The sequence below is a fragment of the Pipistrellus kuhlii genome, unplaced genomic scaffold (genome assembly GCF_014108245.1).
Source record: "Pipistrellus kuhlii isolate mPipKuh1 unplaced genomic scaffold, mPipKuh1.p scaffold_m20_p_8, whole genome shotgun sequence".
Taxonomy (NCBI): Eukaryota; Metazoa; Chordata; class Mammalia; order Chiroptera; family Vespertilionidae; genus Pipistrellus; species Pipistrellus kuhlii.
Genome location: NW_023425584.1, coordinates 47,722,336 through 47,738,245, shown reverse-complemented (window position 1 = coordinate 47,738,245; position 15,910 = coordinate 47,722,336). Strand labels below are relative to the sequence as shown.

Sequence of the window (15,910 nt, the reverse complement as noted above, 5' to 3'; positions counted from 1 at the left end):
CCTCTAGGTTGACCAGCCTTCCAGACTTCTTATCCACCCCTTTCTGCTAGAGAAGGCAATGGGCAGCTTCCAACAATTTCAGTAAAGGAATCACCATTCTTCCTGCTGCTGTATCCAAATGTCTAGGATTCACATTTTTCTTCACTCTTCTTCTTTTTTAATATATTCCATTTCTACTACTGTGATCAAAGCCACCTCATTATTTCACCTACATTAATGAATGCAACTGCCTTCTGAGAAGTCTCCCTACCCATTCAAGTAGCCCACCCTTCACAAGTAGCTAGAAAACTTTTAAACATGTCAAAAAGATCATGGCACTCTCTTGCTTAAATTCTCCAATGACTTTGTAACATACCTATAATAAAATCCAATTTTATTATTATGGCCTAAGGTTCATCTCATACATTTTCCTCTCCCCTTGGTTTGCTGCCCTCAGACCAAATGTGTTCTGACCTTGGGTCATGTTCTGACCTTGGGTCTATTTACTAAAAACTTAACAGCTTAGAACAACACATCTATTATCTCATAATTTCCATGGATCAGGGCTTAGCTTGATCCTCTGTTTAGCCTCTCACAAGACTACAATCAAGGCATTGGCCAGGACTGGTTTCTCATTTGGACTCTCAAATAAGGTAGTATCTTCTTCCCCACTGGTGTAGTTTTTAGAAAGCATTGGGTTCTTTGTGGCTGTAAAATTCATGGGAGCTTGCTTTTACAAAACCAACAATAGATATGCCCTGGCCAGGTAGCTCAGTACTGTTACTTAGGGCATAACTTCCTATTTAACAGTAGTAAGCAAGTCATAGAAAGTCACAGGAGAGCCCAGAATGAGAAAGGAGTTAGATGTCCTTAAAATATACGTCTGCCAAGCTTTGAACACCTGCAGGATTGCCATTCTCTATGGCTGTCCCTGGCTAGATAGGGACTTAGCGTAGCCTCTCTGGAGACCCATACAGGACACTTGGCAAATTCTTCCTCATCCACTGACTTCTGCTGTGGTTTTTTTTTTTGTTTGTTTGTTTTGTTTGGGGTATTTTTTCTTTCATCAGTCATAACATTATCTCTTCTAGGTAACTTCCATTTCAGTGGAATCAGTTATTGACATACGATGTGCTATTTTTATAGATGCAGAACCCTCTTTGGTACCTGTAGCTCCTTATGGAATCAACTATATGCATTATTCTTTACTTGATTAAATGCTTTTAGTGGCATTAATCCAGAAGAAAGGAAAAAATACTTTCATTCTGAATTTCATCAATATTTTAGAAGAATAAACTATTGGAAAACATCTTAAATTTTATCACAATTTTCAACTTTATTTTTTCCTCTGGAACAAAAGATGATGAAGGGAAAAATGGAAACACTGAAGGGAACGATTTGAGTGTCAGATTTCTTGAAAATATTTTACTCTTCCTTCCATGTGTTGTTGGAACAGTGAAAACTGATGGATGTGTTCTTCCAGAATTTGTGTGTTTAATGAGTTGCTGGATGAGCTCTATCTACTGAGAATGATTATAATGGTGGCTTATTTGATCTTTAACAGCACTGCCATCTCCACCTCATCATTCAATATGAATGTTTAAAAACAGAAGAGGTAAATTAGAGAATTTTCTAGGCTTATTATATATTATTTATGTATTAGGGAACCAGTAGAAACCAAGTAAGTTTCTGTTTTTACCACACAAATATATATATATGCCTTCTATGATTTTCGTGTAAAATTAAGTGCATGAAGTAAGTTCATTTTATTTGTGGTAAGTGCTTATTAAGTTCAAACAGCCTAATCAGAGTTTCTTCTTTCCACAAACCTCCTACCTACCATTTCAAAAGCACTTCTGGGATCAGAAGAGAGGAAGGTATGGGACTGAAAAAATAAAGGAAAACTTACTGAATATTCAGGAACTTGAGAGTCATTATCTTTTTGTAATTTAGTAAGCTTTCTCTAAGTTTTCCTTCTAATCACCAATGGAAAGTTCACGCCATGCATTTCTACATGAACTATATAAAATGCTATACTATTCCTTTTGGGATTGTCCAGCCTTAGCGAAGAGAGAAGCACACTAGGATTTCAGAAGGCAGGAAAGTGAATCCAGGCTGGACAGGATGCCGAGGCCATGCTGTCCTTTCTAGAGAGAGGAAGTTAGTGAAAATTTCACTGATGCAGAGCAAGTAGGAATATATAGATAGGCAGCACATTAATAAGGTGAAAGGGACAGGACAGTTGGGTGGATGACATTGGAAGTTTCCATAATAAATATAACTTACTAATCAAAATAATTGCTATTGTCATTAGGTGGCAATCAGGTGATATTAAGATTGTATTAATAATGTGATCTGGAAGAGTTGCTAGGATACTTCTCACCTTCAAAGGGACCATTCCCATCTGCACAACGTAAGTAATCAAAGTCAGTAGAGCATCATAATAAGGAGCAAGGTCTTTAGAGTCAGAAAGTCTGAATAGGCACCAGGTTTGTAGCTTGTTAGCTGAGTAAACATAAGCAATACAGCAGAACTTAGTACCTTCTGCACAACCGCGGGTGGCTTCACAAAGCAGAGGCAGAGCTAACCCTGCTTAGACTTGAAACAGTTATTCAAACAGGACAGTCAGTATCTGGCAGATTGGTGCTGACCTTGAATGTATTCAAGGGCAGCATGTGTTAGTCCAGGCAATAGGAGCCAAAAGATCTCTGAAATTACACATTCAGAAGGGATAGAGAATTAATCAGAGTCTTACAGAAAACATTGCTATTTAGATTTATCCAGCTAGTGGAGGCACAAAATAATGAGTAAATTTAACAATGAAGCATATTTCCAAATTCAAATGGCATTCTTAATTATGAGCAGATTTAGCAGTCTGCTAGAATTGCATCATAAGAACCAAAGGTAAAGAGATGCTGAAAAAAGGAGGCAAATATTTTTAATACCAACTGACATTTATATGACAAATTCTGAAAGTTGTTTTTTTGTATACTTTGGATTGAAAACAATGTGACTTATACACATTAAAGGAAAAAACAACTGAAATTATATTTAAACCAAGGAAATATGCATTAGATATCAAACAAAGTAGCCTAAGTTTTCAAGGTAGATCCTGAAGACTTTCCAGGCTTTTTAGAAGTTGATAACTTTAAGGAATTTTTTCCTCCAAGCCTTCAACTTTCAAATCTGCTCTTTCCTAACATTGATAAGCCTGAGTACCATGTCCACAGTCTGCTACTTGTCCTTCTCCATGTCTCTTTCATGGTACAAAATCTTACCAAAGGAACAATTTGAGAATACATACTTTGCAATCTACTGGCTAATTCTATTTGACTAAATCCTAAAAGCTAATTTTGTAGTTTCTTTTAACTGCAAACACTTATGACAATTATAAGAATGTTATGCATATTGGTAAAAATCTTTAAAAAAGACTTTTGACTCTAAATTAAGTATAAATCTACTTCCAAGTATCAATAAGCAAATGGCTTTTTTAGAATATCTAGTGCAGTACATACTGTTTATGTAAGATCAATAAATATTAACTAGATTTCTCCATCTGATTTATTCTACAAATGGAAAATACTTAAACCTCAAAAAATATTTTATAGTTTCAAAACATACCATCATTGGACATAAATAAAATATTTTTGCCTCAAAATTTTTAAATATATATATTTTTTAATTTTTATTGTTTAAAGTATTACATGTAGTAGTACATATATCTCCCCCCTCCCCCACTGACCTTCCCCCAACCTCCTCTACCCCATCACATTTTTATTGATTTCAGAGAGGAAGAGAGAAGGAGAGAGAAATAGAAACATCAATGATGAGAGAGAATCATTGATAGGCTGTCTCCTACACACCGCCTCACCCCAGAGCATGTGCCCTTCCCAGAATCGAACTGAGACCCTTCAGTCTGCAAGCCAATGCTCCACCCACTGAGTCAAACCAGCTGGCTTCAAGTTTTAAGTGGATTTTACCTGTAAGTGGATTTTATCAAATCTCTATGTATCGATAGAAAATAAATGTAATTATGTATGCTCTTTAGTTCAATTTCTTAATTGACTCTTAGAGTTTCAGCTATTACTTTAGGAAATGTATAATGTTCTAAAATGTTGTGAAAACTTGGTATTATCTTTAATGTTTACTAATCTGTGTTTTTTAAAACAAATTTTATTATTTTACTTTTTATCACCTAATACTTTCTTAATCATTGTGTAAACTAGTATTCTGTAATTGTAAGTAATAGAAATCAACTCTGGTTAACTTTAGAAAAATTAATTTCCTGGAATGGTATCAGAATCATTTTGAAGCTGTGAACTAGACTTGGGAAGGGCTGATATCAGGCCAGATCATATGCCTGGAAACCAAGAACTGCCACTGTTACCCCAGGGCAGGACACAGCTTCCGAGGAGATCAGAGACCATCATTCAGATCAGCCTCCAAAATCCAATGATATACATATAAACATTTTGGTTGAATGTGCAAATGTGAACAAATTGTCTTTTACATTATATTAGAATATCTATCCATCCAGGGGTCCTCAAACTTTTTAAAGTGGGGGCCAGATCACGGTCCCTCAGAGAGCTGGAGGGCCGGACTATATGAACTACTAATTCCTACTGTAACACCTCGGCTGCGCTCACTGCCCAAAAAACCTGGCGGGCCGGATCAGACTCCTCTGCGGGCCGCATGTGGCCCGCGGGCCGTAGTTTGAAGACCCCTGATTCTAAGCCATCCCCTATCCTTACTGAAGTGAAAGACTTCTGTATTTTCATAAGATGGATATTGTTCCTGTTGGCAAGTATTCATATTATCAAGGCATAGAGTTGCCTGCTATTTCTTGCTCTATGTTCTATTATACTACCTGTCAGGGCAGTGATCCAGCATGATATTCTGTGAGATGGTAAGATAATTAAGGTCCCTGAAAACTAAATTGCAGCAAAGAGCCAGCGTTGACAGATTACCAAGTTGGAAAAAAAAGTATACTACTAACCCTCCTATGTAACAGCAAATTGCTTCTTTTTTTTTTTCTTGCTATAAATGAGAATATAGGATGGGACAATATATGCTGCATAACTACAAGAAGGCTCTGTTAGAAACAGTAACACAATTTGAGTTACCATCTGACCAACCTTTTATTCCTCAAGATATGCATCTATGTTGTGCAGCTAGCACAGATAATTAAATAAGAATAGTCAAGGAGTTATCACTCCTAAAATTTTGTTTTAGGAGTCTGACGTTCCCCAAGAAATGAAGTGTTGCTTTTGATTTACTATTTTGGTAGGAAAGCATAGGGTTAGCTGGCAGCTGATCTGTGGTACTTTTTGTTTATTTATTGTATCTCCAGGGATGCCTGGAACATGGTACTCCCTTTGGCCAAGATAGGAATGAAATGTACTAGCTAGTGATATATAATGTGCTATGTAAAGGTTGAAGCTCCCTTATTTCACCTGTACTACCGTGTCTACCCTTTTTATTAAAAATATACAGTTTGATAATCTGCAACTGTTTTACCTGATTATATAGCCTGGTTTTGGCTATGTGATCAGTGGTATATTAAAGACCTTTTGGTGATAAGAAAATCTTTATACACTGTTGGTGAGAATGTAAATTGATATAGCCATTATGGAAAATTAAAAATAGAACTACCATATGACTGGCACTCTCATTTGAGGTATATAGCCAAAGTGCCTTTCAATGGATGAATGGATGTGTGGAAAAGAAAATGTTTTATGGTTAATAGAATGACTTGTATGCGCAATAGTATTGCTGGCTCCCTCACCTACAGTGTGTGACAGGAGGCAGTGAATAAAAGCCTTGTTTCTAGCTCTGCTATATTTGGGAATAAGCAACAGGCCTCGCTCTCTTGTCCTCTGTATGTATGAGAGAGTGTGAGCTTCCTTATACTTGCAGGTGAGAGATGGGATGGAATGAAGGGCTGAGATTAGCAGACTGACATTAATCAGTGTAAATATAACATCTTGAGTTTCAGGTAAAAAAAAAAAAATTACACAGACACACACGGAGATTCTATAAAGAGATCTTGGGTTTTTCGCTCACCACAACTCAAAATTAGATTTTCTTTCCGGAGAAAGAAGAGAATAGATGGTTCTGGCTGCAACTAAGGATGAGGATGAGGGGAACAAATTGACTTAACCAGCTGGGTAAAGTGGCATCAGCTCATGGGGGTCACAAAGGCCAAACTGAATGTTTTCCTTCAATCCCGTGGCCAGCAGAGAAATGTTAGCGAAATATTGAGAATGCAGCGCCAACAAGGAAGTGTTTCAGGGCGGTAAATACGAATCACTTTTGAAAGCTGCCTCGTTTGAAAAGCCCGCAGGGTAGAGACTCTAGAGGGGCCTCCCTGTCCCTCCTCCCCCATCAGCTCTCCGCAGGCCCCGCCCCCACCAGGCCCCGCCCCCGTGCCTAGGAGTATGGGGGCGGCCCCAATCCCGAGCTCCCGTTCAGCCCGACCCCACCCCGCCCGCCCTGCACGCCCCGTCCGTATCCCTGGAGACGCCCCGGCGTCTGCTCGCCTAGCCATGGCTGCGCCAAAACTTGTAAAAAAGAAGGAAAGTGCGGGCGGCGCCAGAGCCCTGCACCTGCCATCCCTGGGGGACATCCCTTTGGGGAATGGAAAACCAGAGATCCCCGGAGTCAGATCACCGAGGTTCGTGACTCGGGGACAAGGCCGGGGCAGTTCCGAGGAGGGAGAGGCGGGCAATGCCTTCCCTGACACACACACACACACACACACACACACACACACACACACACACACACACACACACACACCCCGACCTTCCTCCAAGGTCTAGAGACTCCTCTCAAAGTTCCTCAGCTGAGGCCCTGGCTCCCCAGTGCACCTGAACCTCTGAGGATACGTTATTAGGCCTGTTTAGAACTAGGCGGGAGCAGACAGGGACCTGAGATGCCCTCGGTTTGGGTAAAGATAACTCATTCTCATAGATTTGAGAGATCAAACTGTTATTCTTAATTTGTATTGGAATGCAGGGTGGGGCAAACATAGTTGTACCTTCAACATAAGGTTTATTCTTTATTAATTATTGTATTGTTTTACATCTGAACTGACTTTTGCCCCACCCTGTAACATAACAATATAGGTTTTGACATTGCATTGATTAATGATTAATTTATCCCAAAGTATCCATAATTTTTTTAAAGCCTCTAAACATATAGTAAGTATTTGCTATTTGTTGTGTGATTAACTTATTTCATGATGTGGGACGGGAAGATAAATTGTTCTAGTAACTAATTTTCTTTCTTTTTTTCCTTCTCTTCTTCGATATTATTCTTTACTTCCTGATTTTCATGCTGAGATCCCTAAGCCTGAAAAGACCAACAGAAACCAGCTTTGTAAGTCGAGTGAATTGTGCCTGTCTTCAAACACTTTTACTAACGTATATTTTGATTAGCCATCAATAAATGTCCATTGGTAGGAAATCTATGTATTTAAAAACTTATCTAATTACCTCCCATGGAGTGCTAGAAGTGTCCAAAAATTATGATGTAGGGGATAAAAATTTAGTGACTCTTTCAAACTCATGTTAATTTAAAAAATTCTTTCCGGGAGCATAATTATTTATACGTGCAGGTGAGAGATGGGATGGAATGAAGGGCTGAGATTAGCAGACTGACATTAATCAGTGTAAATATAACATCTTGAGTTTCAGGTAAAAAAAAAAAAAATTACACAGACACACACGGAGATTCTATAAAGAGATCTTGGGTTTTTCGCTCACCACAACTCAAAATTAGATTTTCTTTCCGGAGAAAGAAGAGAATAGATGGTTCTGGCTGCAACTAAGGATGAGGATGAGGGGAACAAATTGACTTAACCAGCTGGGTAAAGTGGCATCAGCTCATGGGGGTCACAAAGGCCAAACTGAATGTTTTCCTTCAATCCCGTGGCCAGCAGAGAAATGTTAGCGAAATATTGAGAATGCAGCGCCAACAAGGAAGTGTTTCAGGGCGGTAAATACGAATCACTTTTGAAAGCTGCCTCGTTTGAAAAGCCCGCAGGGTAGAGACTCTAGAGGGGCCTATATATTTATATTTATATTTCCGGGAGCATATATATTTATATATATATATAAATATATATATCTTACATTTTCTTTTCCACTCATCCACTCATCCATTCATCCATTTCTTTTGTAGTTTTCTTTAAACTTTCCCAGCAAGACAGCTTGTGGTGATAATATGAAAAGTTCTCATTCTTATAAATGGTTTTGAACATAGTATAATCCTATTTATTTTGCAATCTCTTGATGACAGTTAATAGATTTTCTTGCTGAGGTTTGTTGGCTTTTACCCTAAAGTGACTGAATTCTGGAGACAGTTGTCAGCCTCAGACATCGTCACTCCTAAGTAGACTGTCTACTCAACGCTAGGCCTCCCCTCCTCCCAGTGTGTTTCCTGATGAGGATCTCTCCTGGGAGCGTGGGCAGCAGGGTTACTCTTTGAAGAATTTTACTTGGGGGCCAGAGATGTAAACTCACACTGTGGGACACATTCAGCCTTGACTAACACTCTCAAACCTTTCATCCTGTGTTTCTTCATTCTCATCTGTCCTTGAATGTGAGGGCCAGATTTAGAGACTAAATACAACCGATACAAGAGCCAACCAGCAGATCAAAGAATCCACCAACGATGGATTGGCTTCAGGCAGCCTTTTGATCTTTGTCTCAGCCCCCGTGGTGCCACATGCATTGCTACCCACGTGCTGGCACTGGGGGAGCTGCCTCTGGGTCCTCCTCACAGACTGCTTAGCTCCTGGGGTGAAGCTCATTTTGGTACCAGCTAGAGAAACACCTCTCCTCCTCTCCCTTACTCACCCGAATCTGAACCATTGCCCTTCCTGCCTTCCTTCCCATCTTGTGTGATATCCTCTGTGGATTTGAGCCAGGAGGACCCTGGTGAAGTGCCAGGGTTACGGAAGTGTTCCATTTCTGCTTCAGGCTCGGTTAGCTTAATTCCTGTGATTAGAGATCACCTAGGAGCTGTGTATACTGGCCATACCAGGGAAATGATACAACTCAATTTAGCAAAGGCAAAAGGCTCTCTTCACTCTGCAGGTAGAAGGCAAGCCTGAAATAACAGGCCCCAAAGCATGCTTGCATTTTTTTTTCCCCTCACTTATTTTCCCTCTGGATGCTTCTATATGCTAGATTACAACTGTTTTCTAATTCAGCATAAATAAGACTGAACTTATATATATATAAAAAGATAATGATTACTTAAATGAGAAAATAATTTGTTACAGAATCCCTTTAAATATTTAGTATTTCAAATATTAAGTGTGCAAAATTTCAGTACACATATTATCTATTATGGAAAACAAAATACCCTTATGTGCCCATGTATTGTGAAAAACAAAAATCCCCTTTTTCAAAAAGCATAGGCAAGGCAAGATGCAGGGGTTTAGGGTGGGGAGGGAACCTGTTTAACTGCCACCCTAACTCTGGCCTGAAACTTTTCAGCATAGATTGCTTGAGGGATAGTTTCCCCAATATGCAGTTAATAGCTTTTTTCTACTTTATCATTCAGCTCTGATCACCCCCCATTCGGAGTTTGTGCCTTGAGGCTTGCCAGCAGGGCTTGCAGTACTTACATTAAACTAAATTTAAGAGTAAAGGTGCTCCTGCTGCTAATGTTCTCAGATCAGAGGAGAGCAAAATGAAGGAACTGGAAGCTGAAACTTTAATGGTAGGAAACGTTGACTCGAGTTTTGAAGGGGGAAAAAAATCACAGTTGATCTGTATCAGAAGACCTGTTCCTCTCTATGTATGACATTTGCATTTGATTTCATTAATTATTTACGTTTACTAGCAAAATAATCTAACCCAGTAAACATCAAAAAGGATACATTTTACATCACATACTGGTAGCCCATCTTGGAGAGAGGGTGCTGATACATATCTTGAAGGGATATGTTGGCTGGATCGGAGCTTCTGGGGCCTAGTCCCACTGTTTCTAAGTAGGCTTGTCTTCCTAGGATTTAGAGAAATGACAAGTACTGGTTTCTCATTTTAAAGCACAATTATGCATTCATCACGACTGCACCAATGCCCTTGCTATGCAAAGTGGGGCTCTCAGAAGAGTCTTAATTCATAGAGGATGGAATGCCCAGACTGGGGCAAGAACAGTCATTGTTTTCTCCTCTTCTTTTCAAATCCACTAGGTTATGAAACTGAGATTGTCCAGATTTACTCTGTAACATTATAGGACTCTGCACATTACAGTTCCTGTGAAATAGGCTCATGGGAGGTGGGTTTGGGAGCCTTTGGTGTCCTTTCAAAACTTTATGTGGGGTCCATCCCTGTGTTGGTCATAATTTGTCACCACGTGTTCTGCAAAAGTTGCCATTTAATAAGTTCTGATTATGCAATAACTCAACGAGTTAATGTAACACCTAATCAGAGAAATAGATTTTTTTTCAAATTGCAAAAGATTAAGTCACTGTATTATGAAGTTATTAAGTATAATACAATGTTTCTAATGTTTGCTATAGATCTTCTATATATTATGGGTTTTTTGTTGTTGTTTTTTTTATATATTGTCTGTTTCGCCCCCCCCACACACACATCCATCCCTATAATGTAAATTCACAAAGTTGGAGATCTTTGTCTTTTTGTTCACTGCTGTATCTTCAACACCTCTATGAACAGTATCTAGCACCAAGTAGTAGCTTAATACATTGGATATATTCAAAGTCTAGATTGATGATGATTTACTCCATGTACAAAGGTAGTGAATGCTGGAGATAAATCATGTAAAAACCCAAAACAAGCCTTCCTGTTGGTTGGTGGGGCTAAGGGTAGAGGTCAAACTGAAGGACATAGTGGTGGTGGAATCAAGAGGCTCTGGCTTTTGGGTGCCTTTCTGTTTAACAATATAAATGTGGGTTCTTTGGCACCTGAAAGCCCTCACAGCACATGATAGTTTCATCATTCTATGCCCACTGACATTGTTTCCACACTTCTTCCTTTTCAGAGTAAGGTTTAGATAACTGGTTTTATAGATTCACTTTTATTATTATCACTCATCTTCTCCACTGCGGCGACACATTGCATTTCCCAGAGATGGCCCCAACAATATCTTTCAATCACATTCTTTCTTTCAATGTGACTTTGATGCTCTCTCATCACCTTGGGGGTCTATATTCACTAGCTTTGAATCTGGACAGGTTTATTATTAAAGCAGAAGTGATGCCATGTGACTCCCAAGGCCAGGCCCTAAAAGAGGTTACAGCTACCACCTAACTTTTCTTAGGGAGCCCTAAGCTGTCAAGTAAGAAGTCTAGGTTTGCCATGCTGTGAGGAAGCTCAAGCCACATGGAAAGGCCATCTTGTACATATTCTGCCAGAGACTCCAGTTGACGTCCCAGCTAATAGTTAACATGAACTATCAGATATAGGAGTAAAGACACATACGGATGCTTTCTGCTTCCCCTCATTGAGTTTCCCCAACTTCTAAGTCTTCCAAACAGTGGTCCCTGCCATTGTGCAGTAGTGAAAAGCCAAGCCTTATCCTAATTTCTGACCCACAAAAAGTACGAAAGATAATAAAATGATTAATCTTTTTTTAAACCACTATGTTTCAAAGTGATTTGTTACACCGTTTTCTTTGTGTGTCTCTCATGACAGCTGTCTCCATGTTGAGAATTTTTCTTGGCACCTGTCCTTTCCAAGGGAAAGCCTTTATTTGTGAATGATAAAGTTTTTTAGAAAGTAGAAAAATATGAGCAATTTTCAATTATTGATCATAACAGGCAAGCAAAGCACGAACATTTGAAATTCGTAGCTGCCCTAAAAATCTTTACTTTTTAATTGCAATCATTTCTCTTATACCAACACTCCTGATTGACTGAATTTTCAACTCATTAATCAGATTTTCTCCTTCATGGTAGAGAGGCAGACAAGTAATAAATTGGCCACAAGGCAGCGAGTAGAGGAAAATAATGAGAGAAGTAACCTGTGGAATTCACTCACTGAGTATCTACCCCTATAATGAATAACAGAGCTAAAGCTCTGTGCACACCCAGGCATTCTCAGCTCAGATGACAGGCTATGGATCTAACAATGTCATAAAATATTCTTTGAAAGATTTATTCTTTAAAATACAATTTCTATGTGTGTGTATGTGTGTGTGTGTGTGTTTATTTGTAGTCTGGAATGACGGCCCTCCCCTCACTGCCACGCCCCAAGCTTACAGCCTTAGCCAGAGAGAAGCTACCATGCTCCTCCAGAACAACGCCAAGGTACGTGACCCTGGTTTTCATTTCTTTTCCTGCAGAATAAACTCCTTCCTGTAACAATGCCAATAATATGTCTCAGAAAACAAGGTGTTTAAAGGCAATAGTATATTGTTATATTTAGAATATTAAAATGTGTGGTGTTAAAAGAATTGATAGACTTCACTTAAATATTAATAATATATTATTTTAACAAGCTAGTGCTCATTTGAGAATTTTATTTCATACGAGAGGCCCGGTGTACAGATTTGTGCACCGGTGGGGGTCCCTCAGCCTGGCCTGCTCCCTCTTGCAATCCAAGATCCCTCAGGGGATGTTGGAGAGCCAGTTTCAGCCTGATCCCCACAAGCCAGGCCAAGGGACCCCACTGGTGCATGAATCCATGCACTAGGCCTCTAGTACGCATATCAGATCTTTGGTTAATCTCTTTCTGCTCTCCCCCCTCTCTCCTTTCCTCTGAGATTCATCAGTCTGTTCCATGTTTCCCTGGCTGTGTGTTGAGCATCTTCCCCCTGGTGGTCAGTGTGTGTCATAGCTACCAGTCAAATGGTACCTTAGGCTTTTATATGTATTGATTCCTATTATATCCTGGTTCCTATAAAGCTTTGAAAATACTTTTTTTTTTTTTTTTTTTTTTTTTAAGTGTGTGGAGAACAAAATGCAGAAGCTTTAGGAATGAATGGTATCTTGCTTCCAATCCACAAGGTCCTGATTGCTGATTTCTGCTTTGGAGGAAGGAAGACACAGTCTTACTACTAGGGTGGACTGGCAGGCACAATTTAGCTCCTGAAATGACTGTGGGGCCTGCAGACACACCATCTAACTGCTGCTGCCTGTGAGAGCTGCAGAGCCCCCAGAGTTGTAGCCCAGAAACTGCAGGACAGAGAACTTGATGCATTTTGTCATAATTGTGAATATTTAATTAAGATTGCATTGTTTGGTAATTGCATTTATAATTGTATTGGTGTTTAATAATGCACATATTCTTTATCGATACAAATAATTTGCATATCTTGGTCTGATTATTTTCTTTTCAATTCCTGCCAAGCATAATGATCAAAGAAAGTATTATGAGACTACTTTGTTCTGAAAAACATCATACCTTATTTTTAGTATTTCTAGGAAAGACCAAATCCCCTGGACCAAATAAGTACATTTAGCTAGGTTACATAAAAAATATTTTTATAATAGCAAATCAAATTTTCTTTTTAAAATTTTCAAAATATATTTTTTTATAAATACATAATTCCAAGATATATATTGTTATTGTGGTATAACTGATATATTACAGGTGCATATGTATATATGTATATACTAGTATATACAGTGAGTGGCCAGATTATTATGATCTCTGAATACATAATAATCTGGCCACTCAGTGTGGGTGTGTATGTATGTGTGTGTGTATATATATTAGAGGCCCGGTGCATTAATTTGTGCATGGGTGGGGTCCAGCCAGCCTGACGGGGGGGCGGGGGTGGGGGGAAGAGACATGGATAGTTGGCTGGCCTGCCTGCTGGTCGTACTCCTGGTTGAGGGGACAATTTGTATATTAGCCTTTTATTATATGGGATATACACTGAGTGGCCAGATTATTATGTATTCAGAGATCATAATAATCTGGCCACTCAGTGTATATTTTACTTTTGAGCAATGTGAAATATTAACACAACCTGAAAAATATTATTATTCGTATTGTTTTTAATTATTGAGATTACATTTCCTTTACAATATGAGTAAAAACTTAGCCAATCTCACATATCTAAAATAAGATGTATTTTTAAAGAAAACTTTTTTTGTATTTGTCTTGAATAAAAACATTTTTATCATAACTATTTAAAGCAAATTTTTGTATCAACATTCTCCATTACTTCTGAATAAAAACAAATAATTGCTCAGTTCCATACTCCCATGCTTATAAAATATTAATAATATGCTTATATTTAAAGGTTCAAGGGAGAGTAAAGAATAAACACAATTCACATGTAATATATTTCTCAGTAAAGTATTCTTAAAATACTTTGAACTTTTAATAATTATTTGAGTTTTATCTATGATTTAAAAAAACACTCAATCAGCATTTCAGAGCAAATTTGTTACTGTTTGAAACAAATAAATGTTACACATTTGAATCCAATAGATAGTCTTAATTCAGGATTCTGTACCAAATAGAATATGACTTCTCTAAGTGGAAAGTTATACTGTGAAACAGCGTGAGTAAAATGGAAGATCTCATAAGTTTTGAGTAAAAAAAATTCCATTAATTAGAAATGCAGATTATTTTATTTTATTTTATTTTATTTATTTATTTATTTATTTTTTAAAAATATATTTTATTGATTTTACACAGAGAGGAATTGAGAGGGAGAGAGAGTTAGAAATGTCAATGAGAGAGAACATTGACCAGCTGCCTCTTGCACACCCCCCTACTGGGGATGTGCCCGCAACCAAGGTACTTGCCCTTGACTGGAATCAAACCCGGGACCTTTCAGTCCGCAGGCCGACGCTCTATCCACTGAGCCAAACCGGTCCCAGCAAAATGCAGATTATTTTAATGTGTTTGGTTTTTATTTGTTTACACACTGGGTTTAATATTCTTTCCTTCCTTTTTCATTCAAGAAAATGAAAATTTAGAAATTATCAATCAGTAATCTTACTCTGCAGCTACTACAGAATGTTTATTATACATATATGGTATTACGCCCTGAATATTTGTGTTCTCCTGGTGGCATTTTATGTTTGGTAGCTTTCCTACTTGATAAGGCAGTGCTTTATTATTTATTTCCATTTCATTTAGGCCTCAGTTGATCAAAGAAAAAGATGACATAGATCGTTATCTGGAGTCGAAGTTCAAAGGATTGTCAAAAGAGGAGGTTGCTGCGTAAGTATAACCTCTTAAAAGCACTTTAATATAAAGTTTGTTTCTTTTGTCCTGATTCCTTATTGAAATTTCAGTTTTCCTGTACAGTACACCTTTCCATTGGAACTTGACATTTAAAAATTAAAGCTCATATTAAATAGTGATAAGTCATGTCTATTGATCTTACACATGTGAAAGTCTTTAATTTTATGGGTCTCAAAATTCTCCTATTTACCAAGCTATTATACTGTCACATTTGTAATATTTTAGTGAAATCTGTGCCATTAACTGATTATTAACTTCCATTTTAAGGGGTGTTGCCTCCTTGTAGGTGAAAAAGCTTTAAGGGAAAGATTTATATATCTTTTTTACTAGTGATTAAAAAATAATCCTTACCAGTGTATTTCCACCCCAACCCAGAACCCACAAAAAAAGAATTAATGAATTATAGTTTATTGGCTAATTTTTAAATAATTCTAAATTGTCTGAATTTCGTTTTTAAATCAGCATGTAAACTTTGCCATTTTACCAGTAGTTAGAAGCTAATCTATGTTGAATAAAAAAACAATAAAAAAATAAAAATCCGTGTAGGTTAGTGAGAAATAAATAGAAACCTAGAATAATAGCTAAAAAGGTTTATGTTTCTTACCTATACTAGTAGACGTGGTGACTCTGTTATCAGATCTTTAGTTGTAAGGAATGAAAAATCAAATCTTATAAATGCATATGCATCTTGTAGAATTCATTAAATGATCCAATTAAAATATTTTATGAAGAAATACTTTAAAAAT

At 37.9% G+C, this 15,910-nt stretch overlaps 1 protein-coding gene across 1 annotated transcript in view; it reads left to right on the top strand.

Moving 5' to 3' along the window:
* The first annotated feature begins 7,333 nt into the window (after positions 1-7,333).
* The window catches only part of TTC29 (tetratricopeptide repeat domain 29), a 148,037-nt gene continuing 139,460 nt past the window's right edge, over positions 7,334-15,910 (top strand). The window contains exons 1-3 of the mRNA XM_045576686.1: positions 7,334-7,359; positions 12,174-12,265; positions 15,057-15,140. Coding sequence (XP_045432642.1) covers positions 12,180-12,265; positions 15,057-15,140 — 170 coding nt within the window. The 5' untranslated portion in view covers positions 7,334-7,359; positions 12,174-12,179. The remainder of the gene's footprint in view (positions 7,360-12,173; positions 12,266-15,056; positions 15,141-15,910) is intronic.